The sequence below is a fragment of the Schistocerca gregaria genome, chromosome 1 (assembly GCF_023897955.1).
Source record: "Schistocerca gregaria isolate iqSchGreg1 chromosome 1, iqSchGreg1.2, whole genome shotgun sequence".
NCBI lineage: Eukaryota > Metazoa > Arthropoda > Insecta > Orthoptera > Acrididae > Schistocerca > Schistocerca gregaria.
In genome coordinates this window covers 788,532,529-788,559,794 of record NC_064920.1, presented here as the reverse complement: position 1 = coordinate 788,559,794, position 27,266 = coordinate 788,532,529, and the positions used below count along the sequence as shown (strand labels likewise).

The 27,266-nt window shown below is 37.0% G+C and overlaps 1 protein-coding gene across 1 annotated transcript in view; it reads left to right on the top strand.

Moving 5' to 3' along the window:
* The window catches only part of LOC126269577 (transcription initiation factor IIA subunit 2), a 28,945-nt gene extending 2,648 nt beyond the window's left edge, over positions 1 to 26,297 (top strand). Inside the window, exons 2-4 of the mRNA XM_049974003.1 lie at positions 15,210 to 15,314; positions 23,285 to 23,414; positions 25,947 to 26,297. Of these exons, the coding sequence (XP_049829960.1) occupies positions 15,210 to 15,314; positions 23,285 to 23,414; positions 25,947 to 25,963 (252 nt within the window). The 3' untranslated portion in view covers positions 25,964 to 26,297. The remainder of the gene's footprint in view (positions 1 to 15,209; positions 15,315 to 23,284; positions 23,415 to 25,946) is intronic.
* The last annotated feature ends 969 nt before the right edge of the window (positions 26,298 to 27,266 follow it).

Below are 27,266 nucleotides of genomic sequence, written 5' to 3'. Positions count from 1 at the left end.
CCTTTACAGACGAACCAAATCTTCCCAAAATTCTACCAGTGAACCGAAGACGACCACCTGCCTTCCCCATAACTGCCATTACATGCTTGTCCCACTTAATATCGCTCTGCAATGTTACGCATTAAGTAAAAATGTGAGGTCAGTCAATCCAGTATCTATACAGCAATTCAGAGATAGCTTAAGAAATGTTAGTCGGGGAGATGTGTATAATGAGCCAAATGCTAATAATAAGTGCAACATATTTTTTGATAAATTTATATCCCTCTTTGAACATTGTTTCCCTAAGAAAATTACCAAGTGTAGCACCACACACTTTTCAAAGAAACCTTGGATTTAAAACTGGAAGAAAAAAAAAAAAAACTATTAAAGATCCAGAAGTAGTTTTGCACGATAAAAATTACTGTAACATACTGAGAAAAGTTGTAAGGAAATCAAGATATGTCTGTTGGAGAAGAAATTAACAACTCCAGCAATAAAATCAAATCAGAATTGAATGTTGTTAGAAGGCAGACAAGAAAAGTAACCACTGGGGTAGGTAGTATTACTATGAAAGAGAATGAGACCATCCTAACCAACAGTACACAAGTAGCTAATGTATTCAGCGCCCATTTCGTAAGTGTAGGAAAAAAAATTGCTGAGAACAGTTCAAAAGAAAAAGCCAGGCAGTACATGGAAGGAATTTACTCAGATTAAGTTTCACCTAACAACCTCTTGTGAAATAAGTAAAATTATTAAAACTATGAAAAATAAATGTTCTGTTGGAGTAGATGACATCTCTAATAAGATATTAAAACAATGTGGAGCAATTACAGCTGATGTTCCGAGTCACATACATAATGCATCACCAACTCAAGGTATTTTCCCAGACAGGTTAAAATGTGTCATTGTCAGGCCTCTCTACAAAAAGAGGGACACTACAGATGTCAATAATTATCGACCAGTGTCCTTGCTTCAGCATTTTCAAAAATCTTCAAGAAAGTAATGTACTCAATAGTAGTTAACCATCTCAACAGTAATGGGATACTTAGTAAATCATAGTTCGGATTTCAAAAATGCTGTTCCACTGAGACTGCAATATACAATTTCGCTGTCCACATAATAGAGTCTTGAAATAGTAAAATGTCACCAATAGGAATTTCCTGTAACTTGTCCAAAGCATTTGATTGTGTGAACCATGGCATTGTGTTACAGAAGTTGCAATTCTATGGTATAAATGGAATAGCATAAGAGTGGTTTAAGTCATACCTATAGAACAGGAAGCAAAAACTTTCTTTATATGGGTCAAGTGATTTAAATAAGTTTGCCTCTTCATTTAACTGCGGTGGAATTACATTAGGTGTTCCACAGAGTTCAATCATGGGTCCCCTTCTGTGGAAATACGGAAGCGTCCGATCTCGCCCGTATGTTTTGATCTATGACGTCACAAATATGGCGGAAACGTCCATCAACTAAGATTCCAATATGGCGCATATAAAGTCATTACGTACGTACACATTATGAGGACGAAAATACATCGAAAAACAAACGCACACAGGTTCCACAAAAAGCATAATGACACTAATGGGACAAATGTGGGAAATAGGGGGTTTTTGGGTGGGGACAAGCTAAATACAAACAAATTTAGACACCCACCCCCATACAAAACCACACAAAACGATGAAAAAACTGACAGCACAAAACTCCTCAAATACCACTAAACACAATATCATCTGGAATCGGATACTTCCCTTGACCTATATAGCTCAACAGCAGCTCTCGATCCCATAAATTAGGACCTAACACTTCCCTTGACCTATATAGCTAAAAAAAAAAAAAATTCCCGATACCAATAGAACAGTCACAGCCACACATTGGGATCGAACACTTCCCTTGACCTGTTATCCTTAACGACATCTCCACATACAACTGTCCCTGGTCCAAGACACCGGAACTTTAAGCAAGCCTCATTTCTTCATGACATGCTGAACACTTCAAGACTTCATCAAAAAATCCGAATAGTTGAAGAAATTTTATTAGAGACAACGCACTGTCCCCCATCACAGCCAACAACTGAAAACTGTTGATCCTGTCAGTCATATCCATACCTACCATAAATATAAAAAAAAGCAATTTACCAAAATTGACACACGACAGCAAACTCTCAAACTAAACCAAAAACATCACCTGACACACCACCAGAGAGCATCACCGATCGCATCAAAAAGACATCTGCAAACACACTACTCTCACAAACTAAATTCCGCACCGTCGTGACGCCACACACCACAAGAGCCTTACGTCACGGGTGAAAGCCGACGGGTGGGATCGGATGCTTCAGTCGACCCCCCCTTCTCTTGATATATGTGAATGACCTCCATTTTTATCTGAAACAGGAAGCTCAACTTACACTGTTCACTGATGATACAAGCATTGTTATTAATCCAGTAAAAGAAAGTCCAATTGAAAACGATACAAATAAGGTCTTTGGAAAAGTCATTAATTGGCTTTCTGCAAATGGGCTTGCTCTAAACTTTGAAAAATCACAGTGCATCCAATTTTCTGCTGGGAAAAGTTCAGTTCCTTCGAAAAATGTAACACATCAGCAGAAGTCAGTAGACAGAGTAGAGTATACTATACTAAGTTTTTTGGTTGTACATATAGATAAGAATCTTAATTGGAAAATTCATATTTTGGATCTTCTAAATCGACTAGGTTCAGCAACATCAGAATAATTGCCATTTATGGGGATATAGAAATTAGTAAGCTAACATACTTTAACCCTCTGGTGTCATACGGAATAACATTTTGGTGTAACTCAACATTTAGACAAAAAGTATTCACTGCTCAATAGAAAGTGGTTAGAATAATGTGTGGGGTTCATAGTCGCACATCTTGTAGGCATCTTTTTAAAATATGGTGAATTCTTACAACAGCCTCACAGTACATTTACTCACTAACGAAATTTGTTCTCAACTACATGGACCAGTTTAAAAACAACAGTGACATTCATGATTATAAAACCAGAAAAAAAGGAAGTCTTACACTATCCTTTAGTCAACCTATCTTTGGCACAGAATGTGGTAAAATATGGTGACATAAAAATTTTCAACAAATTAGCAGATGAAATAAGGTGTGTCACAGTTGGCAATAATAGCTTCAAAAATAAATTGAATTCATATCTCCTTGACAACTCCTTCTATACCATAGATGAATTCTTGAATATGAATAAATAAATCTATAAATATAGTATATGCATTTTGTGCCATTTATGGGAATGGGGTAAATAAATTTAAGGGAATGGGTAAATAATAGAAATATTAATCTTTAACTCTGTATTGTTCCAGTGTACATTTCTTGTGCACTTCACACGTTCCACATCATTATGGCTACCGTACTGTGTGATTGATCAATGGAACACGCAACCAACTAACTAACTCACTCACTCTTACTTGTAATGGTTTCTTTCCTCGTGGTACATCAACCCATTCATAAGTGTCATTCTGGGAGAAAGATTGTAATTCCTTTTCTATAGCTTTCTACCAGTTATCTGTATTTGGACTGGTCAAGGCTTGTTCAACCATAAGATGTTCATTGTAGAGTCTGTGAGCAGTATACATCTCATAAGCTGGATACAACTTAAATTTCATTACATGTGATTAGCATAATAAATTGACATCCTATGCTACTGGAGTTTCTTACACTAAAAATATATTTTTTGGATTTTGAGTCCCATTTTCTTCAAAGTTGTTTGGGAATTTGTACCATGCTCTTATATCCAAAAATTCTTAGATCTAGACCAGGTTTCTCACCAGTCTAGATTACTTAGGGGATCTTGGTACATACAGCTTTAGTAGGCAATCTGTTGTATAGATACACTGCAGTTCATACTGCTTTGTCCAATAACATTTTGGTAATTCTGCGTTGTTTAACATGTTCCTTGGTTTCTCTAAGATTGTTCTGTTAGCCCGTTCTGCTACTCCATTTTGAGCAGAACTGTAGAAAATTGTAGTTTTATGTCTAATTCCAAATTCACTCAGTTGTTGCCTAAACTGTTCATTGACGTACTTGGTAACATTGTCATGTTACCAGTCTGTCTTTAATGATTACCCTGTCTTTCAAGCATGCCATGAAAAGTAACAAATATTTCTCTCAATTTGTCCTTGGTTGGTTCTAAGGAAGTAAATGTGGGTACATACTGAAAACTCAGTACTCAAAGGAAGGAAATTACAACTGCCTTTATTGTTCTTTTATCTTTCTTTATGAATGTAATTTACATGATTGGCTAGAAAAAGTAATTGGATTTTGCCTTACAATTTTTGTTCTGGAAACTTGAATGTGTTGACTTTAAGGTTCCATTAATAACATTCCAAAGGTAATCCAACTGTTTTCAAAGTTGCATAATTCTCTCAACCCATGGGCTTCTCAGTCTGTAGTATTTGGGCAGAAGCCATTTGTGCAGTTAGTTTTCCACCATTCACTGGATAAACTTATTCAGTTTAATTGTTGAATTACATATCTGTGCAATAAAATAACATTGATGGAGAAACATTTCTACATTTAATGTGTTTCCATAGGTTACAAAGGCATGAGGCTACACGAGGTACACAACACAGAACATTTAGCTTAAATACCTAACAATACACGTAATAGGCAGAGAGATCTATACATGTTAACTCACTGCTCACACACATAACAAATATTTTGTTCACAAAATCCCAACAATAACTGGACTATTTTCACATTCCTGAAACTTCTTCATCAGTATTGCATTTATGGAGTAGTCTGTGTGAGTGAATGGGTGAATTAGGCTCAGTATGTAATGTTGAAGCCAGGAAGCCAAACAGCAAATTGATAGGAAGGTCTCAAGTTTACCCACTTTTCATCCACTGGGATTTTACATGCCTTTAAAAGAATTGTGTGTCTTGCAGAGACTGGTCTTTGGAGCTTGGAAATCTGTCATTGGTGTTCCTTTTATTGAATTGCTATATGATTAAGTGTAGATACCTAGAAGGTATCAGATAGATTATATAATGGCAAGACAGAGATTTAGGAACCAGGTTTTAAATTGTAAGACATTTCCAGGGGAAGATGTGGACTCTGACCACAATCTATTGGTTATGGACTATAGATTAAAACTGAAGAAACTGCAAAAAGGTGGGAATTTAAGGAGATGGGACCTGTATAAACTGACTAAACCAGAGGTTCTACAGAGTTTCAGGCAGAGCATAAGGGAACAATTGACAGGAATGGGGGAAATAAATACAGAAGAAGAAGAAGGGAGGGTAGCTCTGAGGGATGAAGTAGTGAAGGCAGCAGAGGATCAAGTAGGTAAAAAGATGAGGGCTAGTAGAAATCCTTGGGTAACAGAAGAAATATTGAATTTAATTGATGAGAGGAGAAAATACAAAAATGCAGCAAGTGAAGCAGGAAAAGAGGAATACAAACGTCTCAAAAATGAGATCAACAGGAAGTGCAAAACGGCTAAGCAGGGATGGCTAGAGGGCAAATGTAAGGATGTGGAGGCTTATCTCACTAGGGGCAAGATAGGATACTGCCTACACAAAATGAAAGTTACTTTTGGAGAAAAGAGCCACTTGTATGAATATCAAGAGCTCAGATGGAAACCCAGTTCTAAGCAAAGAAGAGAAAGCAGAAAGGTGGATGGAGTATATATAGGGTCTATACAAGGGTGATGTACTTCAGGACGATATTATGGAAATGGAAGAGGATGTAGGTGAAGATGAAATGGGAGATACGATATTGCGTGAAGAGTTTGACAGAGCACTGAAACACCTAAGTCGAAACAAGGCCCCGGGAGTAGACAACATTCCATTGGAACTACTGACGGCCTTGGGAGAGCCAGTCTTGCCAAAACTCTACTATCTGGTGGGAAAGATGTATGAGACAGGTGAAATACCCTCAGACTTCAAGAAGAATATAATAATTCCAATCCCAAAGAAAGCAAGTATTGACAGATGTGAAAATTACCGAACTATCAGTTTAATAAGTCACAGCTGCAAAATACTTTACGCGAATTCTTTACAGACGAATGGAAAAACTGGTTCGAAGCCGATCTCGGCGAAGATCTGTTTGGATTCCGCAGAAATGTTGGAACAATGAGGCAATACTGACCCTGCGACTTATCTTAGAAAATAGATTAAGGAAAGGCAAACCTACATTTCTAGCATTTGTAAACTTAGAGAAGGCTTTTGACAATGTTGACTGGAATACTCTCTTTCAAATTCTAAAGGTGGCAGGGGTAAAATACAGGGAGCGAAAGGCTATTTACAATTTGTACAGAAACCAGATGGCAGTTATAAGAGTCAAGGGACATTAAAGGGAAGAAGTGGTTGGGAAGGGAGTGAGACAGGGTTGTAGCTTGTCCCCGATGTTATTCAATCTGTATATTGAGCAAGCAGTAAAGGAAACAAAAGAAAAATTCAGAGTAGTTATTAAAGTCCATGGAGAAGAAATAAAAATGTTGAGGTTCGCCGATGACATTGTAATTCTGTCAGAGACGGCAAAGGACTTGGAAGAGCAGTTGAACGAAATGGACAGTGTCTTGAAAGGAGGATATAAGATCAACAAAACCAAAACGAGGATAATGGAATATAATCTGATTAAATCAGGTGATGCTGAGGGAATTAGATTAGGAATTGAGACACTTAAAGTAGTAAAGAAGTTTTGCTATTTGGGGAGAAAAATAACTGATGATGGTCGAAGTAAAGAGGATATAAAATGTAGACTGGCAATGGCAAGGAAAGCGTTTCTGAAGAAGAGAAATTTGTTAACATCAAGTATAGATGTAAGTGTCAGGAAGTCGTTTCTGAACGTATTTGTATGAAAGTGAAACATGGACAATAAATAGTTTGGACAAGAAGAGAATAGAAGCTTTCGAAATGTGGTGCTACAGAAGAATGCTGAAGATTAGATGGGTAGATCACATAACTAATGAGGAGGTATTAAATAGAATTGGGGAGAAGAGGAGTTTGTGGCACAACTTGACAAGAAGAAGGGACCGGTTGGTAGGACATGTTCTGAGGCATCAAGGGATCACAAATTTAGCATTGGAGGGCAGCGTGGAGGGTAAAAATCGTAGAGGGAGACCAAGAGATGAATACACCAAGCAGATTCAGAAGCATGTAGGTTACAGTAAGTACTTGGAGATGAAAAAGCTTGCACAGGATAGAGTAGCATGGAGAGCTGCATCAAACCAGTCTCAGGACTGAAGACAACAACAACATACGATTAAATGAATTAATTCCATGGAACAGTATAGTGTGTTATATGCTCAATTAAATTATAACCCACATGTTAATTTGCAGTATCTCTAACTGTAACTCAGTCTGAAATTTTACATTATCACCTACAAAATATATTTATTTATTTTTTGTTTTTCATTCATTGGTATCCGAGAGCTGAAGTGATTAATAATAGATTTTTGTTTATTATGGAAATTAATATCAATTGTTTTATAGATTTTTCATTTCATAACAATTGGTTGTTCTTCAGCCACTAAACGTTCTGGGAGGCACTCGTAAACAAATAAATAAATTTTCTGTCATTCTGGTAATTTGAATTTCCCATTCAGCTGAACAGAATATCTTTCCATGTCCACTGTGTTATAAATGAGTGGTTGTAAGCATTTGATTTCATGCATACAAAATCCAAATTATGTAATGAACTATTCATTTACTTTCAAATCGGAAGTAACGTGATAAAGACACTTTCAGTATTTACAAAGAAAACAAATTGTTTGGTGTGAAGTTTTGGAAATATAAATAATATATCTTGAAATTTTCAGTTAACTTTAAGCAACTGAAAACGGTTGTTTGTTAGTCATTTACAGAAGGCTCCTAAGGTTTATGCGCCAGTGTTATGTAATGTTAACACATTGAAACATTGTTTTGCTACATGTAGTCTTGCTATTATTGATCATGCTTATACGACATGGTCCATGATACCAGAGCAACTTTGCAGTTTTTTATATGTATGAAAACCACTGTCAGAGATAAAAGAACCAAAAAGCTTCAGAAGAAGTCCTAAACCCAAGTGAGTATTGAGGACTGGGTTCGTAATTTGACAATTGCCTCACTCTATGAAGAATGTAAGAATCAGTGTCAGCACTAAAGTAAAATGAAGGGGAAATGTGGAGAACATTAAGACTTCTGTATGAAAAAAAAAAATGTGTTGACAAGAAAAGTGCTTAAAGAAATGAATGAAGTGCAAACTGTTGTATATTTGTTGTATATTACTGAAAGAATAAGAAACTGGTATGTGGTTAGGAGTGGCTGCATAATTCACAATTGTATAATGTATCTGGAAACTAGTGAAGAGAGTGAAGTGTTTACAGACTACAATTTAGCACAGTTGACATAAGAATATAAATATGAAGATAAATGAGTTAAAGTGAAAAGTGTTTACAAAGTTGGATAGAGTGACACAGTAATTAAAAGGGAGATATACATGATATGCAACCTTGAGGGCTTGGAACAGGTTGAGTGTGCAGTGGATAATATTAAATCAAAAGAAGACTCAGTGAAGAAGTGGGAAGAGATCTAATGCATACAGTTCCGCAGATATCAAAAGAGAAAGAAACCAAACCCAACCTTGTATGATGTTGAAACTATCTGAGCTATGGTGTGCCTTATAGCAATGCAAAACTTAGAAAGTCAGCTGTGGTGGGGAAACAAGTTATATATCGAGAGGAATTTTCCTCTAGCGTTTGATGTGAATAATGACCTGAGGTAGATAATATAATTTCGAAAATCTAGGCAAGAGCTAAAAAAAAGTTTTCAAATAAGACTGGTCTCATTATGGAACTTGTTGAATGTATGCAAATAATTTGGCAAGTATCTTTATCAGTCTGCATAGCCTCATGGGTACCCTGAAAAATATTATTAACTCAGAAAACAGTAATCACATTAGTTTGTAATATCAGTTTGTGATTTCTGTGTATCAATACCTAAGAATCTGTTAATTTTAAGGCTGTCATCACTCACAGGTACTTACTTTTCTGAAAGCTGAATGCACCAACTGGAATAGTTCCCAGTATCCAACACAGATGTTCACACCAAAGTGGTAGATATTGGTAAACACCACACCTACATCCAGTATGGCAGCTATTATCTCATTCAAGCATTCACAACAAACAAGAACAACAACAGTTTTGTAATAGAAAGTATACGTAAAATGATCAAATAACTAATAAGTAACTAATGAAACTTCCATAGGGATTGAACAAGAACAAACCAAACAAATTATGCCTACTTCCATCACGTCTACATCTGTAATCTGTATCTGTATTTTGCAAATGGCCATGAAGTGCAAGGCAGAGGCTACAGCCTATTATACCAGTTATTTGGGTTTGTTATTGTTCAGATATGGAGTGCGGGAAGAATGATTGTTTGACTGCCTCTGTGTGTGTTGCAATTATTCTGATCCTGTTCTCACAATCCCTGTGTGAGCAATACATAAGGGGCTGTAGCATATTCCTAGAGTCATAATTTAAATCTGGTTCTTGAAACATTGTTAGTAGACTTTTCTCAGGATAGTTCATGCCTGTCTTCAAGAGTCTACTTGTTTGCTTTTTTCACCATCTCTTTGACACACTCCTACAGATGAAACAAGCCTTTGAACATTCATGCTTGCCCATCTTTGCATACTGTTGTGTCCTGAGAGGAAGCGTGAAGGACACATCACTTCTGCAACATGTGTCTTACGTCAGACAAATAATCGATGAGTGGAAGATTGTGTGGGCTGCCTCCCCAAAACAGGTGACCTGAGTCTCTCAGGCTGAGTTTAAGGGAAGGACAGCACCTAGAACTTGTTAGTTTGGGGGATTGGTATCACACTGCAAGTTCTACCTGGTCCCTGTCCGCCCCGTACAGGATGCCTAGCTCTACCATCAAAATGCCCCTTGCAATCACGTGCATGAGTAATCACAGATACCGTACTTTCTACATAGGCCAAAGTCAAAAATTGATTAATCCATATTATATAAACCCTCCAAATATATCAGGAAATCGATGTTGTCATCTTTAATTATCCTATATAAGTAAACTCAACTACGTGATACTAAAGAATGATCAAATAACAATTTCAAGAGAAAAATAAAGAACAAAAAACCATCAGCTGATTGTATTGAAAACTTCACTTGACTTATACACCTAAAATGAATGTTGTGGGATGCTCACCAGTGAAAAATAGTGATATCCATAAGAAGAAACTCCAAAATTACTACTGTCAATAATTTCACTGAATCTGTGAAGCTAAACATAACTCCATCATCCCAACTAATGACAGAGCAGCAACTTCACCAAAAAAGAGCCACAACTGCTAGTAATGATTAATTCACTTGACCTTTGTAGTTTCAATAAAGTCCACAATATCCACCAAACGTGACATGCAGTTATCTGAAATTTTAAAGCCATTTATGAAGTAGGATGTACATAATTATTTCCACTTTACCTATGTAGCTGAAATCATCTCCACTATATCTACAGCCACAAAAAGCCACCCTTATCTTAACAATGTACCATATGTACAATAAAAAAATGCCATAATACTAAAACTGTTGGGTTAAAGTTTGTTGGATTAAAAAGGGCATGTCACTCAGACTTTAGGACAAGAGATGCTGGCCAGGTGTTCTCTGTCAGCCAGTTGTATTAAAGACACTATTAAATATACCTTAGAAAATTGCTTGCCTGTATTACCTTTTATCTGGAGACAATAAATTACAAAAGTTTATGATCCAGAGACATGTGTGGATAGCAGAATTACAGGGAAAAAAGGAAGAAAAACCAAAAAGAATTAAGATCTGGACACTTGTTACCAATGAGGATGAAACAGGAGGAAGTTCAGATAAAGACTCTCCATTATAAACAAAGAAATTAACAGTATAGTGGACATTGGAGGAACCTCAGATTGAGTAGCTCAACTTGTAAAGATTAACAGAATTAATTCCATGGGAATAGTCATTTGTTATCCCTGTTCTGTAGATTCCATCAACAAGAAGAACCTTCAGGCGTGTGGATCAGGTCAGGTTATACATTAAAAAAAAAAAAAAAAGACAAGCTAGTAATAGAAGATTGATCAGTATATCACTATACTGCTCAATAATATTCTGAATCAATGTGGTCTCATTTTTAAGAGGAGGTAGAAAATCATTGTGGAAAGTTGCAGGAGGTTGTAAGTGTTATCAAATGCCTTTAAAGGATGATAAGGGAAATTTTATGCTAAAGTAGATTAATAGTGAAAGCAAAGTTCTTCAGTGCATATCTTCAGAAATATGGAAATGAAAGAACAGAGCAAATATAGTGGGCAGTAAAGACCACCACCACTTTATTCTCATAAAAAAAGAGAAAGCAATTTTCTGCGCTAAGAAAGGGAAGAAAACAGTGAAATTTCTACATTAGAAGAGAACTACCTGTCAAACTGGGTTAACAGTACCAGCTTGGTTCAGTCCTGTGCTGTTAGGCCAATTTTATCAGGCAATTTGATGGTAGTTTTGGGAATTTCCCACATACGTCCAACTTACTGTTAAACTGAATGCCAGTCTGCATAAAAAAATATAAGGCATGAAGTAATCCAAAAAATTTGGTCAATATGTTGTGGTGTAAGTTTGTAAGCAATGTATTCAGAGTATTGTAGATTACATCAGTCATCTAAGTAATTTTTTAAAGTTTATTTCTTGTTTCTCCACTTTTTAGAGTATTGATCAGTAGCATTTTGTGCTGTGTTTTTATATATATTCAACTAAACTTTCTTCAGTTCATAAACTTCTTCAATTAAGAGTATGACAACGAAACTGTATGAGAAAAGTTGCTGGTTGGCTTTTGATGACATAAAGCAACAGGCATCAAGGAAACCAACTTTTAAAGCAAAAGATAGAATAACAAGGTTGGCCAACCATTATCTAAGATTGTCTCAAGGTCTTAGTTTTTTCTGTGCTAGAATAGTCTTGCTAAATTGTATGTGTAATTGGATGAAATGTGCATTCCAAGAACTATGTAAAGAAAACCATTTGTCAATCAAAGTAAACATCATTTTTGGCAGCAGTGGGAAGTAACATGATAACGTGATTATGTACAGCCATATTTCAGCTCAAAGTAGTTTGTGTGCAATGAGAAAGGTGGTTGGATGAGGTACGTTGTTATGAATGTGATTGAATTTATGGCTGGTGGAAAGGGCAAAATAGCAATAGTGTTTATAGCATAGACCTGTGAAAGGTTACATCTGTAAATGGAGTGAAAAATATTGAAAGAATGTGAGTGGGCTTACTTAACCCAAAATATATAGTAATACACTTATTTATTACAGTGATGATATGCATAAATATACTACTGGAGAGTTGGTTCCCCACTCCAATGAAGAATATATCTGAACCATACTTTAAGGAATTAAGCACAAGATTAAATGCATGATGGCATGTGATTTATAAAATGTAAAGAGGACACACTACATTAGATTCATACCAAGTATTGAGCACTATTGACTGGGGCTCTCAAATTGATTAAATATTTCTATATTTACGGAAAGTTGTTGATAACGATTCCTCACAGGTGGCTCCCAATCAAATTGCATGTCTGTGGAGGATCATCACAGTTGTGCTACTAGATTCATGATTTCCAGTCAGAAAGATCACAGTCTGAAGTAAGCGACAGAAAGGCACTGAGTAAAAGAGAAGTGATAACCGGCATACCACTATAAACGTTACAGGCCTTCTGGTGTTACTAATCTGTGTAAATGATGTAGCAGACAATCTGAGCAGCACTCTTAGATTGTTGTTGTTCCATCTCTTAAAGCTAACGGAAGACCAAAACCAATTGCAAAATGATTCAGATGAGATATCTTTGTGCTGTAAAAAGTGACAATTATAAACAATAAAAAATGTGTGTACTGATAGGAATCCGTCAAATTTCAGTTGTCAATTCAACTAAATACCTAGGGATTACAATTACAAGAATTTTAATTGGAAGCGTCACAGAGATAATATTGTGGCAACATCAAACCAAAGACTGTGTTTTATTGGCAGAACATGTAGAAGATGTAAGAACCCCACTACATTACACTTGGCCATCCTCTTCTGGAATACTGCTGCACGGGGGATCCTTACCAGATAGGATTGATGGAGGACATCGAAAAATTTCAAAGAAGTGCAGCTTGCTTTTTATTGTGGCAGAAAAGGGGGAAGAACATTATGGATATGATATACTAGCTGTCGCAGCAGTAATTAAAACAGAAATTTCTTACTATGGAGAGAACGTTTAAATTTCAGTCACCAACTTTCCCCTAAAAATGTTACAGTATTTTGCTGGGTTCTATTATCGTGTGGAGAAAAGACCATCCCAGTAAAATAAGAGAAATCAGAGCTCACATGGGAAGACTTAAGTTTTTGTTTTTTTCACTACCTGTTCAAGGGGGGGAACCATAGAGAAATAGTCTGAAAGTGAGTCGATGAACCCTGTGCACACCATTTTAGTGCAAATTGCACAGTAGTCATGTACATATAGGTTTTTACAAAATAAATAAAGCAATGAAATTCAAACTTGCAGTGATTTATTTAGATAAGTCATAGAATAACAGATTTCAAACCATGATATGAAATACACCATTCAGTGTTTACTTGATGCTAGATGTTCAGCATGGTACTGATCCACTTTTAATAATACTGGGCAGTATGTTTTTTTTATTTGTCTTTCTTGGGTGTAGCACAATAGTACTGTCGTTCTGGTTGTGCCTTTTGTCTGCCTTGTCAGGCAGTACTAAGACACTTTAAAACAAAAATCTGTGTGCAAGACTTCTGTTGCTTGTCCATCGCATAGTGACTAAATGAATGATAGACTGAAGATTGAAATTCTGAACTTTCATTTTACTGAACAAGATCATATTAAAGTTTCTTTTCGATGTCTGCCCAGATGCATATCTGTAAAATTTAAAAGCAATCAAACCTATCAGTGTGGTCTCCACAGAAATTTATCCAAGAGATTGAAAGAGTCTAAAATGTCCTCTTTTATGTAGTGGATTTGGTGAATTTGAAGACACATCATGCCCTAAGAACTAAATTTGACAGTAAATGAAGTATACTACTTCTCCTTAAACAACTGACCATTATGCACTTGTATTTTTGAAGATAAATTAGTGTGGTATTCAAAAGGTATCAGTACTTTATTGGTACATGCAAAATATTTTGTGTTTATTTTATTTTTTATTTTAGTAATGTGATTATGAAAACCATCTTGTTTGAGCTAGTGCTCTAAAATTACGTTTTCATACAATCTAAACCAAGTAGCCCGTGGCCTACTGGCTGGCATTGCTGTCTCTAGATCATGGGGTCCCAGGTTCGACTCTTGGCCATGTTGGAGATTTTTTTCTGCCCAGGGGACTGGATGTTTGTGTTGTCCTCACCATTTCATCATTCTGGAAAGTGGCGAGACTGGACTGTGCACATATTGAGACTTTGTACGGTCACTGATAACTAAGCAGTTGAGTGCCCCACAAACCAAATATCATCATCAGGTGTATTCTACAGATTAGGAAATAAAGATAGAAAGAAAATATTCATGAAATATTTTTCTAATTGTATACCAGTAATGGTAAACTGACACTGAAAATTAAACCTCAGAAATAAAATAGTTCCAGGATGTGTCAAATTGGGTCAAGTGGCTTGCCTAACTATGCCTAAGAGAAGTACAGCAAAAAAGACCAAATAGAATTGAAACACATATATTACTGAAGAGGAACATAACAGGAGGAAGTTCAAACAAAAGTTTTATTGTAGACAAGGAAAAAAAAAGTATTACAGATATTCTCGGAACCTCACACTAAATAGTAAGGCTTGTAAAGTTATAAATCATGTGAGCTTATTCTTTCATTCATTCATTCAACCTGTCCTGTAGATCCTCTCAATGAAAGCCTTCAGTGACATGGAACAAGTCATGGTAGACTTAAAAAAATATTGCTTTGGTTATTTTACTCACACATCGCATTATTGTTTTAATTTTCAACTGTTCTTTTTTTATTCGGTCTTACATAATTTGTATCTTGTTTGTATATTATATGCAGGTTATTAATTTGTTCAGATTTAAATTCAAGCGTCCAAAGAAAATATTATTTTGACATGACATGGAAGAGTGTTATTGTTTGTATCTTCTGTAACATGACTGGTTTTACAAAACAGTACAGTATGCCCTGTATAGAAATATAGTGCTGTGTGTTTTCTCTTTCAGTATGGACAAATATCTCCACAGCTTGCCGTTAAGGTGATGCTTCAGTTTGACAAATCAATCAACAATGCGTTAGCAACAAGAGTGAAATCAAGGCTAACTTTCAAGGTATGTTGTATCTTTCTTTGCCCTGAAGAATTGAGGAAGTTGCCTGTATTAATTGATTGGATTAGGTGTCACATATTACTTATTATTCTGAGTTCTCATTTGCACATAGGGTCTTATACTTAATACTACTATTTACACATGTGCCTTTCATTCTGCCAAGTACTTTTGCACTTATATAGTTGGTGCAAGGCTATCCAGGCACCACTTTTAAACTATCTGTTTATATTGTTGTTTTTATCATGTTGAAACCAGCAATAATCTTTTTGCACTTACTTACTATGTGAATTCCATATACCACATTGTACTTGTTTTGACATGTGAAATTAACAGTGGGGAAAAAAAAATTCAGAAAAATTTCTTGGCTTTGTGATTACAACTGCAAGCAGGTAGATACCTCTGGATGTTACTAGCAATCTGTTGTTTCAGCCAACATCGTGCAGACTATTGGGGAAATGCAGCAGTCTGCCAACACAGTACTCATTGAGGAACAATTTCTTGAAGGTTGTGTTGTAAATGGGAATGAACATTAGTCTTGTTGAGCCCTTATTTTAATTTTTCTGGCTAAGACCTATCTTAGAGCATTAAAAAGTGTTTTGTATATTCCTCATAATGTATTTGATGGGGTTGATCCTCGGTAAACATTCTGCTGCTTGCTCGGATGATAAAAAATCTATGCCAGCTGAAGCTATTGCAGAAAACACATGTCGAGATTAAACAATGGAAAGTCCAAGTTGGAATATCAAGAATATTATGAAAAGGATTCATTGCTACTCACCGTAAATATGACATTGAGTTGTGGACGGGTACAACGAAAAGACTGTTCACATATTGAGCTTGTAGGCTACAGCCTTCTTCAGAAATTGAAAAACACACACACACACACACAGCAGGAGTATGTCATGCATACATCACCGCTATCTTGAGTAGGATATCCCATATTTCAGAGCATGATAAGAGATAATCAGAGCACTGATGAAGAATATGTTTCAGTTGTTCCAGACTGGGATGATATTGGGTGACAAGGAGGGCGTTTCTTTATAGCCAGTTCTTGCAGTTGGTGGAGGATTTGGAATGTGTGTGGATAAGGTGCAGGATATCTTGTGAATTATTTTTTGGGGATAATGTCTCTCTATGAGACCTTCAGCATACTGAGCAAAGGAGTTCTCATCAATGCAGATGTCATCCATGGGTGGCTAGGCAATTGTTGAAGGGAACGCACACAAACAAATCAAGAGCACAGCTATGAGCACCTGAGCACCTGCATGGAACCATCCAGTGCCAACTCGTTTGTGTGCCATCTCAAGGAGACTTTCGTGACATCCCAAAATGCAAAAACTATAGTCTGACTCAGGTTAATTGATGTTATTCTTATGACCTGATCTCAGGGGCAAGACATCCTTTCCTCATTCCTTCACACCCTCAAATCCTCTCCTATCCACTTCACCTTCCCCACCTCAACCCAACTTGCCTTCTTCCTGGTTGTTGACCTCCACCCCTCTGATTGCTCTGTTCCCACCTCTGTCCACATTAAAACCACATAACATCAACAATAACTTCATTTTGCTATCCCTTCCACACCAAAAATCACCCGATGTTGGCCTGGCCACGAATGAACAATGTATCTTGACTTATGAGAACTCCATTGCCCAGTATGCTGAGGTCTCAAGAAGCCCTTCATTGAGAGGCACAACCCCCCACCCCCCACCCCCACTCCAAAAACCTAGTCCACAAACAAATTTACAGATTTCCCATGATATGTCCTCACACAACCCCAGTACTCCCACCACCCCCAAGAATCAGCTGCAAAAGACTTGGGTAGGATATACCTCATTTAAAGACATGACAACAGATAATCAAAACCATGATGAAGGATATGGTTCAGCTGTTTCAGCCCAACCTCTGAACTACGCAGATTGGAATGGTTCTTATGACACGTCCTTCACTCTCTTAATTGCCTGGTCTCAACTGCCCTTTACTCACTGTTCCCACACCCTCCACCCAATGGTTTCCCCTTCTTCTGTCATGTCACAACCTCCCAATTCACATCCCCAGCGCAACTTCAGAGTTTGCCACTTTTCACCAGTTCTGACAACCATCCATCACATGCCTAGCCTATGTACCTGCCACCGCTCCCTCCCACATTCCTATCTGGCAAAACAGCTGCCTTTAAATAAACCCTCACCATCAATCCCTCTCCCTGCCGGCCACCTCTCTCCCTCTACCTACACCTTCTGAGACAACCTCTAACACAAACAACATAGTCTATCTGGCAAAATACAATACTGGCACTGTTCACCCTGCCTGTATGCATATGGAAGACTCAGCACTTTTGCTTTTCAGTGAGTAGTCTCCTTTAATCTGAAAGTATTTACTTTCAATTATATCTTCCCTAAAGCTTTTTCTTTATAAAGTCTCTAACTTAACTACCTACTTATTGCATCTTGACACTCCATACTATTACCCATAGAATGGCAAATTTTTTTGCCGATGATATTTTCCTGACTAGTCCACACGCAGAGGTGTGTGAATATTTTACACAAGAAGGTGCTATCCTGATAAGCCTGGCAGTAGAGCTTCATGAACCCTGTAAATTTAAAAGCTATAGTTTCTCCTTGGTTTCAGAGATTTTCTGCATCAACATAACAAGGCTGGTTAGTTTTATTGTGCCATGTCATTCAGTCATACAGCCAGTGATGTAGACAATTGAAAAGATTGCCGCCCCTCTTCGCAAGCAGCATGTTGGTGTGACCTCTCTGCAGATATCTATCCAATGTGTTAGTGGTATTTAACATTAACATAATACAGACATAAGTGTGGAAAATATTAGAACACAGGAGACTGCAAACTACAATTTGTCCAGTGTCAAAGAAATTATAGGCAACTCTAGTCAAATTGGGTTAATTATATGGATATTGTAGACAGGCATGATTAAGACACTCACATGTAGTTTTCAGCCACAGCCTTCATACTCTAGCATTTCAGGCCAGGATGCTGGATTTAGTGGTCGTGTGTGTGTGTGTGTGTGTGTGTGTGTGTGTGTGTGTGTGTGTGTGTGTGTGTGTGTGAGAGAGAGAGAGAGAGAGAGAGAGAGAGAGAGAGTGCGAGCGATCATTTCTTTACTGATGAAGGCTGCAACTGAAAGCTCCATGTGAGTGTCTTTTAATCATGCCTGTCTGCAACTTGATGTGTCCTCTTTACGGTAAGTAGCAATCTATCTTTTCCTACATTGTTGATATTCCTACTTGGAGTTTCCGTTATTTGATTCCATATAAATTATCAGAAGTCATTATTGGAATCTCCCCCCCCCCCCCCCCCAAAAAAAAAAAATCCCTTCCCACTCAACATTAATTTATCAGGGAATTCCTACAATGCCATCTGCTCCCCATACCTGAAATTCTCAGTGAATTTTTGTCAAGTTTGAGTAGTCAGCGTGAGTACTCTTCACCAGAAATTTCATTTTGAACATGATGGAAAAAAATATGGTTACCAGTATTTAATTTTCAGTGAATTGGAAACAAGTGATTTAAATGAATGTTACTACTGCAAAAAAAGGCTATTCTTATCAGTTGTTGTTATGAGAGAGAAATTGTACAAAATGTGCATTCAAAGTATACTTACATCAAACAGAGAAATTGCTCAATCTATTTCTAAATACACATTCATTCACTATAATTCCTTTACAATATTGGTTCATTTTTAGATGTTAATGTTTTGTCTTCAGTAATGGGCTGGATTTTTCTGATCCTTCAGGACTGAAGACAACAACAACAACAACACTGTGGTAGTTATTTGACAGTAGGAAAGGCAACAAATTAACAATTTTCCGATCGTGTTTTCTTCATTATGTGGGAAAAGATTCCTCTTTCAATATTCTTGGTCAACTTACACTGATAAAGAAATATGGATGCCTTAGCTCACACCTGCTACAACGCATATACTTTATTGTTGACAATAACTGCAGTCTAAAATCTATCATCATGAAATTGTCAAGTTATAATTATTAGTACACTATTAGTTTTCTTATTAAATATGCATGACATTCTTTAAAATGTGTACATATTACAGAGTTGCCTAACACTATCCTTAATTCTATGTTCATGACACACAAGAAATTTGTTTGGAACCAACACTGGAAAATCCAGGATGGAATGTAACAGTATTATGTAAAGGATAGTTGCTATTCACCATATAGCGGAGATGCTAAGTCGCAGAAAGGCACAACAAAAGGACGGTTGGATAGTTAGCTTTCGGCCACCGCCACCACACACACACACACACACACACACACACACACACACACACACACACACACACACACACACACAAAGGTAATGCTCCTCTGTAGCCAGATATTGGGACTTTGGTAGGTGACTGGAAAGGTAAAGCACGAGAGATATATTTCTGTATAAGGTTGGGAGCGTAATTACCCTCTTTAAAGGCCTAAGTGTGATCCTCGGTATATTTCAGGATGCGATGGCCATAGGTGGCTGGGCTATATAGAAGCTACTTCTTGGTGTGGAATGGTTGGCATCTGTCAGAGTCAAGGTATTGGTGGTGGTTGGTAGGTATTATATGAACAGAGGTTCTGATGTAGCCATCTTATAGGTGGAAGTCAACATCAAGGAGGGTGGTTTGTTGGGTTGAGTAGGACCGGGTGGATCAAATTGGGCAGAAGGTGTTCAGGTTCTGTAGGAATGTGGATAGGATATCCTCGCCCACATCCGAATCACAAAGATATCAATGAATCTGACCCTGTTGAGGAGTTTAGGATTCTGGATGTTTAGGAAGGATTCCTCTAGATGAGCAGGTTGGCATAGGATGGTGCCACGTGGGTGCCCATAGCCTTACTCTGGATACGTGTGCCCTTAGCTGTACCCCAGATTTGATTGTAGGTAGTGTCTTCAAAGGAGAAGTAATTGTGGGTGAGGATATAGTTGGTCATGGCGACTAGGAAGGAGCTTGTCGGTTTGGAATCAGTCAGGCATTGGGAACGGTAGTCTGCAACAGCAGTAAGGCCATGGGCATGAGGATCTTAGTGTAAATGGAGGTGGCATAAATAGTTACAAGCATGACACTGAGCTGTAAAGGAAAAGGAACATGGAGAGTTAGTGGAGGAAATGGTTGGTATCTTTTATATAGGAGGATAGGTTGAAGGGGTTAGTCAACAAGAGCACAATAATGCCTGCTGAGTGGTTAGGTTTGTGGACTTCCTTCAGACACAAAAAACAGCACTTGCCAAGAGCAAATGCAGTGGTGGTGTTTCGTTGCGAGGGAAGACATTTATATTATGTAATAGCTCATATTATGTTTGTTGTGTGTAAAAATAAAGGAACATGGGAGAAATGAAAACAATTCCACAAGGATGTGGGAGTGGGGGAGACTTCAACAAAATGAATCGCTCAGAACACTCATAATACTTGATTGGACAACTGTTCGTCAGTGGACAAATTTGTGAAAGATCATTTCACTCAGACAGTTTGAAATATCTTTATTTAGAAGTGAAAGAGGACAGGGTAGGAAGTGTCATCCTAGTAAGGTTGCTTGATGATTACAAACTGTTGATAATGTGTTTGAAGAACTCCAGTATTTTGTATAATAGAAAATTCCATATTTCCTTTGCTACTTAAGAAAGTAAACTGTGGTGCATGCTGCAATTGGTGACAAGAAGGGCATCAGGCCAGTCTCCACTAAGAACATTTCCAAATCCAATAATTAACAATTTGATCCCAAGAAGAGGTGGGAAAAAGAAGACAATGACTTGTTCAATTCACTTACCTTTTAAAGGGCCACATTTGAGTGTGAATTTTTATTCCATAGAAAAATAGTGGCAAATATACTAGAGGCTGTCACATCTGTGACGAAGGGAAGAACTTGAAATCTGAGATTATTATCCTGTAAAGTTTATCACTGAAATGATCAGACTATTGAAGCTGTGAAAACTGATACACATGGACGAATACCTGCACAGACTATCAAATCATCATGTGAGCAAGAAAAGAGGAAGATTGACATGCACATAATGTTTGCAAGATGAATATGTGAGCTGCTGTATGTCGTATGTGCAGTGCGATGCAACAGCCGGAATGTATTCTGAGGAGTGATCGGTACTCTACCAGCTGCATACCAAATGTCATGAAACCTAACACGCGCCGAAGTGAGAGATCGGAGGGAGAAATGCTGGGTATGGCCTTTCTGTAGACAGAACTGACCCTATTTTGTACAAACACAACGTGAAGACTACAAACTGACCAAGATCAGTGAGTGGCAGAGGACAAAAGGAACCCACTCACAATGCGGAAAAGTCTGTGTTGGAATGATTTGATGATAAATCAATATCAGGATCACTGGACATAAACAGTTTAGCAAGTTTTGATGGAGAAATTGGTTATGGTGGAGGACAGGCTGTGTGAGACCAAACACATAGCAAATTTTGTCAGGGGACCCATAGGAATTCACAAATAAGACAATTTTAACAAGAAAGAAGAAAGCCCAAGGTAAATGGATCATGGATACCAGTGCTGCAGCAAACAACCATTGAGAGTAACAAGGCAAGAACCACAGGAGAAATAACCAGGGAAAGGCTCCAAACTTTGATGTGACAGGTACATATGGTCTCTGACCATAGGATTTTTATATCAGTCTACCACCTGGAGTGTGAACCTTTGTCAAAACCAGCCGTTTGTGCTGTAGAAACATAAGAATTATATATATTATTTTTAAAATCAGACTTCAGTTAAACACTCAAAGACAAAATCAACAGGCAAACAGGCATTAAGCCAACAGTTGGCCACGAAAGCCTCAACAATTTTGTATGACAGTTCTGTAACAGTGTAGCAGCTCCTGTAGATGTGGACTTGAAAGTTTATTAACTTTGTACAGTTTGTCTCATTACATCATCTATGCCGTCTGAGTATGAAGCTGTAAGTTTTGAAGTCCTTGTTTTGCTTTCTAATTGTATGAGTCCTATAGCGTGTGAGCCAGTTATTGTAAGATCCAAATACAAATTACTATCACGATCCAGTTATTTTATTGAAATTTCACCCCTACTCTATCTGTCATAAAGCTCACTAAACTTTGCCAGTAGGTGGTTTCAGTGTACCAACATTACTGTGGAACTCTTTTTATATCTGCTGCCATTCTTGTTAAAAAGTGCTGCATCAATAATTGGAGAATATAATTGGCAGCAGAGGTTGTTCTTGGTTGGGCACATCTCACAATTCCTTTACTGTTTTGCTTCTGCACCCCTGAATTGAAAATTATCTTGAACAGTCTATGTCCAGTCTTCTCTTGACTTGCAACTCCACAAAGCTCGTGATCAAGTGGTCTGATTAATAAGCACTACTCTTGCTGTTCGTAATCATTTTGATATTTTGCTGCACTTAACAGGCTTGTGGTATTTTTTCGTTCTGTCCGAGGGGCAATGTAATTTTGCCCAACTGCCTTAGCCTTAGAGCCTGGAGATTACAGTGTACTAGTATGTGTGTTGCAGTTCTGTGAATGAATGTATGTGTGTTTTCTTTGTCTGATGAAGGACTTAATTTGAAATCTGAACATTTTTAGCATTCTTTTTCATTCTGCCTGTCTGTGTGGTGAGTAACAACATATCCTTTCCATGTTATTATTTATTATTTCTGCAATAAGCTTACTAAGGTAACTGAAGACTTCTGAGAAGTGAGAAGCATATGTAATTCCATAAAACCATGAGTGGCTGAAAACAGACATTACGTAAGGCATGCATTGATATGCTGTAACATGTGGATAAATTATCACCTTCCAAATTTCAGTAGTCATGTTGAGTATTTTCTCTATTTAGTAAGAATGTACATGGACATTTCAAAAATAGCTTATTGAGTATCATATTTTAATCTATTGATCTCTAAAATGAGTCTCTTGTTTTCTTAAGAACCTGCACATTATGTAATATGATCCTCAGTGCTTTTAATTTTCTGTTTTGTTTCATTTGTCTTAAGGCTGGGAAATTAAATACATATCGTTTTTGTGACAATGTATGGACATTTATGCTGAACGATGTGGAATTTCGTGAGGTGCAGGATCTTGCAAAAGCTGACAAAGTGAAAATTGTGGCTTGTGATGGTAAAAGTAAGTAATGTGTTTACTCTATTTTTAGAAGAAATAATAACTTGTAAAAAGATTATAACTGTCTTCAGTTAATTTTTGAATGTTCTGCGTACTTCAGCACTAGATAATTATGTGTGACAATGTCCTACATTAATACCGTTTTCAATGTCAAGGTTCTAAATAATCAACACAGAAGTTAGATTTTAATTGAGTCATGTTTGGGAGTAGTACCAACTACACTGAAGTAAAATAAAACATTCCATTGCAGTAAGAAAGATGACATCCTTAGAAGACAGTTACAGCAGATATATGACTTAATATAATTATCCTAACTGGATTTGGCTGTAGAACTTGTATTACTGTCACTTGTAGTTGGAGGAAACTGAATATTCCTTACTTTATCAGACTACTAACAGAGAGACCGACATTGCTTGATAGTGTAGACATGTTTCGCAGCTTTGCACGTAACTTTCTTTATTTTCATGGGGCCTTTTGCATATGTGACAAATCAGCCACTCCTACAATTGTTGCTGTGTTAACAAGAGAAATATTAACTGCAGCTTGAAGTAAGAGGAAGTTCAGTCATTTATGTTCAGTGGGTAAATACGTAATAGATTTGATATATTATTGTAATTGTCAGAGCACCATTTCTCATTAAAAGTTGTTTGCCGGAAATCATTGATGATATTCTAATATTGGAGATTTATTTCTATCATACAAAAGAGCAGCTACAACTGTGGAAAGATAAAAATAATGAAAATGATTTAAGTGCAGAGATTGGCATGGGACAAACAGCCCATAAAAATTAGAGAAATGAAAAAGAAATTTGAGAAAGTAAGCTTTTAGGCATGTTCCAAGGAAGGCAAATTAGTTTGTCTGGCAGAACTTGAATGATAAACTTTGTGTTTGTGGGAGAAACAGCCTTGAATGGCAGTAATGTTTGTTATTGAGGTACATTGTGCACTAATTTATTATTAATGATTGGAGACCCATGTGAAATACTTTGCAATATACTGTAGAGTATAAGGGTGATGATGTGCAATATATTAAGAGACTGCAGAGTTTTAAAAATATACTATGCAATATATTGTGCCATGTAAGGTTATTACTTCATAATGCACAGTAATTCCAGCCAAAATGTTGTGATTTGAGGACATGCAAACAACTAATAAAGCCATGCCATATGGATATGACTTCACCAGGAAAGACAGAAGAAAGGAATCACCTGTTGAAGGGCATTCAGGGAGTACTTTGATTACTTATTTAGTACTTATGCAGTTGTTAGCTGTAGAAACATCCAACAAAAAATGCTTAAGTGCAGGGAAGTATCACTGCAACTGCTCATTTGTTCATTTCAGAAGCTTAAATTATTTATTGCAGAAATACATAAGAAGTCACTATTTTGCCCATAGCCACTTCCTCCTCTTTCTTTTCTTTTTTGCATCACATAGCAATTGCAACCACAGTACATGTGAGTCCTACATCATAGAGTGCCAATATGTTTGCTTCAAAGACAATATTCTAAGATGTCCCACACATAAATATTGTGCAGTAATACTGTACTGTTCTTGGCCTTGTATTTTGCACAGTATATTGACGCAATATCATTGTGCAGTAAATATTGAGTGGATGAGAACCTTATACATGAAAAATGGTTATCTTGAAGACTGGTGTGAGAAAGGGTATTTGGCAACAAAGTCAAGAGATAAAATAAAATTTACCAAATCGTGGAAAAGTTGAAACTTGTTCTAGATAAGATAAATGCTGAGTGTAATACAAAGTAAGACATGAATCCCTGCAAAAACAAAAAAAAATTTGTTTTGATTATGAATAGCTTGTCCTCTAGGATCCCTGACAAGAGCAGGTCACAATTGGGATCTGAAGTCTATTCGAAGCCTCTGAGCTCTCTTCCTTCATGTGCCAGTGACTAGTTTCCTTATGAATGTAATGGGGCAGAACACAGAACTTCTGCCAGTTACAGGCTATGAACATGACTTGCCATTAGGGAACCTGGTTCCACAACATATAAATGCTTTGGGTACATTGTGCCTGCTGATCAGTGGCTGAAGTTGCTCCTCTCTTGAGGACCTGTCCTCTTTTTGGATAATTTTGCACATTAATTTCTAGTTTGTAGTTGTTAATAGGTAGCCTTAGACTGACTGTTGACAGAAAAGATTTTCTGACATAGTATTTAGTAACCTTGGGACTCTCTCTGTAACTCTGTGGGAGGGGGGGACCTGTTCATTGAATGAGGAAGCTTGTTTGTTAGTGTTCCTTTGTAGGAAATGTGATAATGGTTGCAGCATTACTTAATAGTAATGTTTATGAGGAGATTAAAGAAAGGATGAGGTTTGTTACAAGTTTGGAATAAGTAAAAATATACGTCTCGCATGGTCTTTCTATGCCCAAGGCATTGATAATGCAAAGATAAGAAAAACAACTTTTATGAATCTGTTTTACAATGTCACAAAAGTATTTGGGCATTCTGCAAAATATAGTATGATCAGTCTGCTACATGCACTTCTAAACATTTTGGACTTTTTTCTGTTTCAGATCACAGTAATGACTAGCATCAGAAATCTCCAGAAGAATCATGATCATTGTCTACATCACTCTGGTTTTTTTTGGTGTAATTTTTGCTTAATAAGACTGTTTTGTTATGGCTCTAAAACTGTGACACTTCCTTTCATGAAAAACTTTTAAGTGATATTAATTTTGTTTGTAATGAACATATACAGAGTTCCAAACAAATACAATTTGTTGAAGCACAATCCAACATTACCAGTAGAATGTGTTTCCCACCTGTAACCCATGTTTGTTTGTATCTTGGAGTTTGTAAATGTTGTTTAGTTATATGTTGTGTAATGTTAAAAAAAATAAACTAATCTCTGTTACAGTATTGTATATTTTGTTTGTTTTGTCAGTAACTGAAAATTACAGGATTTAAATACATTTATATAGTTATGTTCCTGGCAGACCAAAATTGTATGCAACTTGAACGTTGCATTGTGGAGAGCAGGTAACTTAAGCCTTGTCCCTCTGTGTAAGAGGCAACAAGTAACAAAAAGACACAGAAATCCAGGGAGATCAGTACTGTAGGAAGACAGAAGACAGATCCCAAGTACAGATTCCCTCTTCCACCGCCACAAGATCCCTCCCTAGGTTGTACTTTGCTGGTGGTCCAGCGGATAGTGATGTTTGTTGATCCAGCAGAACAGTGACCACCGGTTTACTGAGATGGCTCGCCCTGAAAATGATTTCTCACTTTGAAAAACTTTGCCAGCCACCAATATCCTTCCACTGTTCCCCACCTGAAAACTGTCAGCAGCTAGGCCTTCAAGGACCCACAGAAATAAATCTGGGTGTATTGGTAATGTCACTGCCAATCATACACATAGTCAATTAACATAAGTGACACTACAAAAGTATAGACTACCCACTGCTACAGAAATGACACGGGCATTCCATTTATAAAAAAAAGTCACCTACACAGCCAGATGACACAACCCATACAAATGTTGACATAATCATAAAATATCAAATTCTCTTAAAATTATTTCACTTCTGAATTAGCAAAGCTCATTCCTCAGAATAATGTAGCATTGTGATTTCGTGATACTATATTGTATTTTCAGTCCTTCACTTGTACAACAAGTTATTGGGTTGGACAGAAGAGCAAGAGTTGTCTTTATCTATGGTCAAGTCACGACAGACGGCCACAACCCTTTAATTGCATCATCTGTTCACATCATATGTAACAATTGGTGTTTTTGGGTTCCTTTTGTGTGTCCCATTCAGTAAAATAACTTTCATCTGATTTCTCTCCAGTATTCCAGTCACTAAACACACAAGTAGAAAGAGTGATCTCAGGTT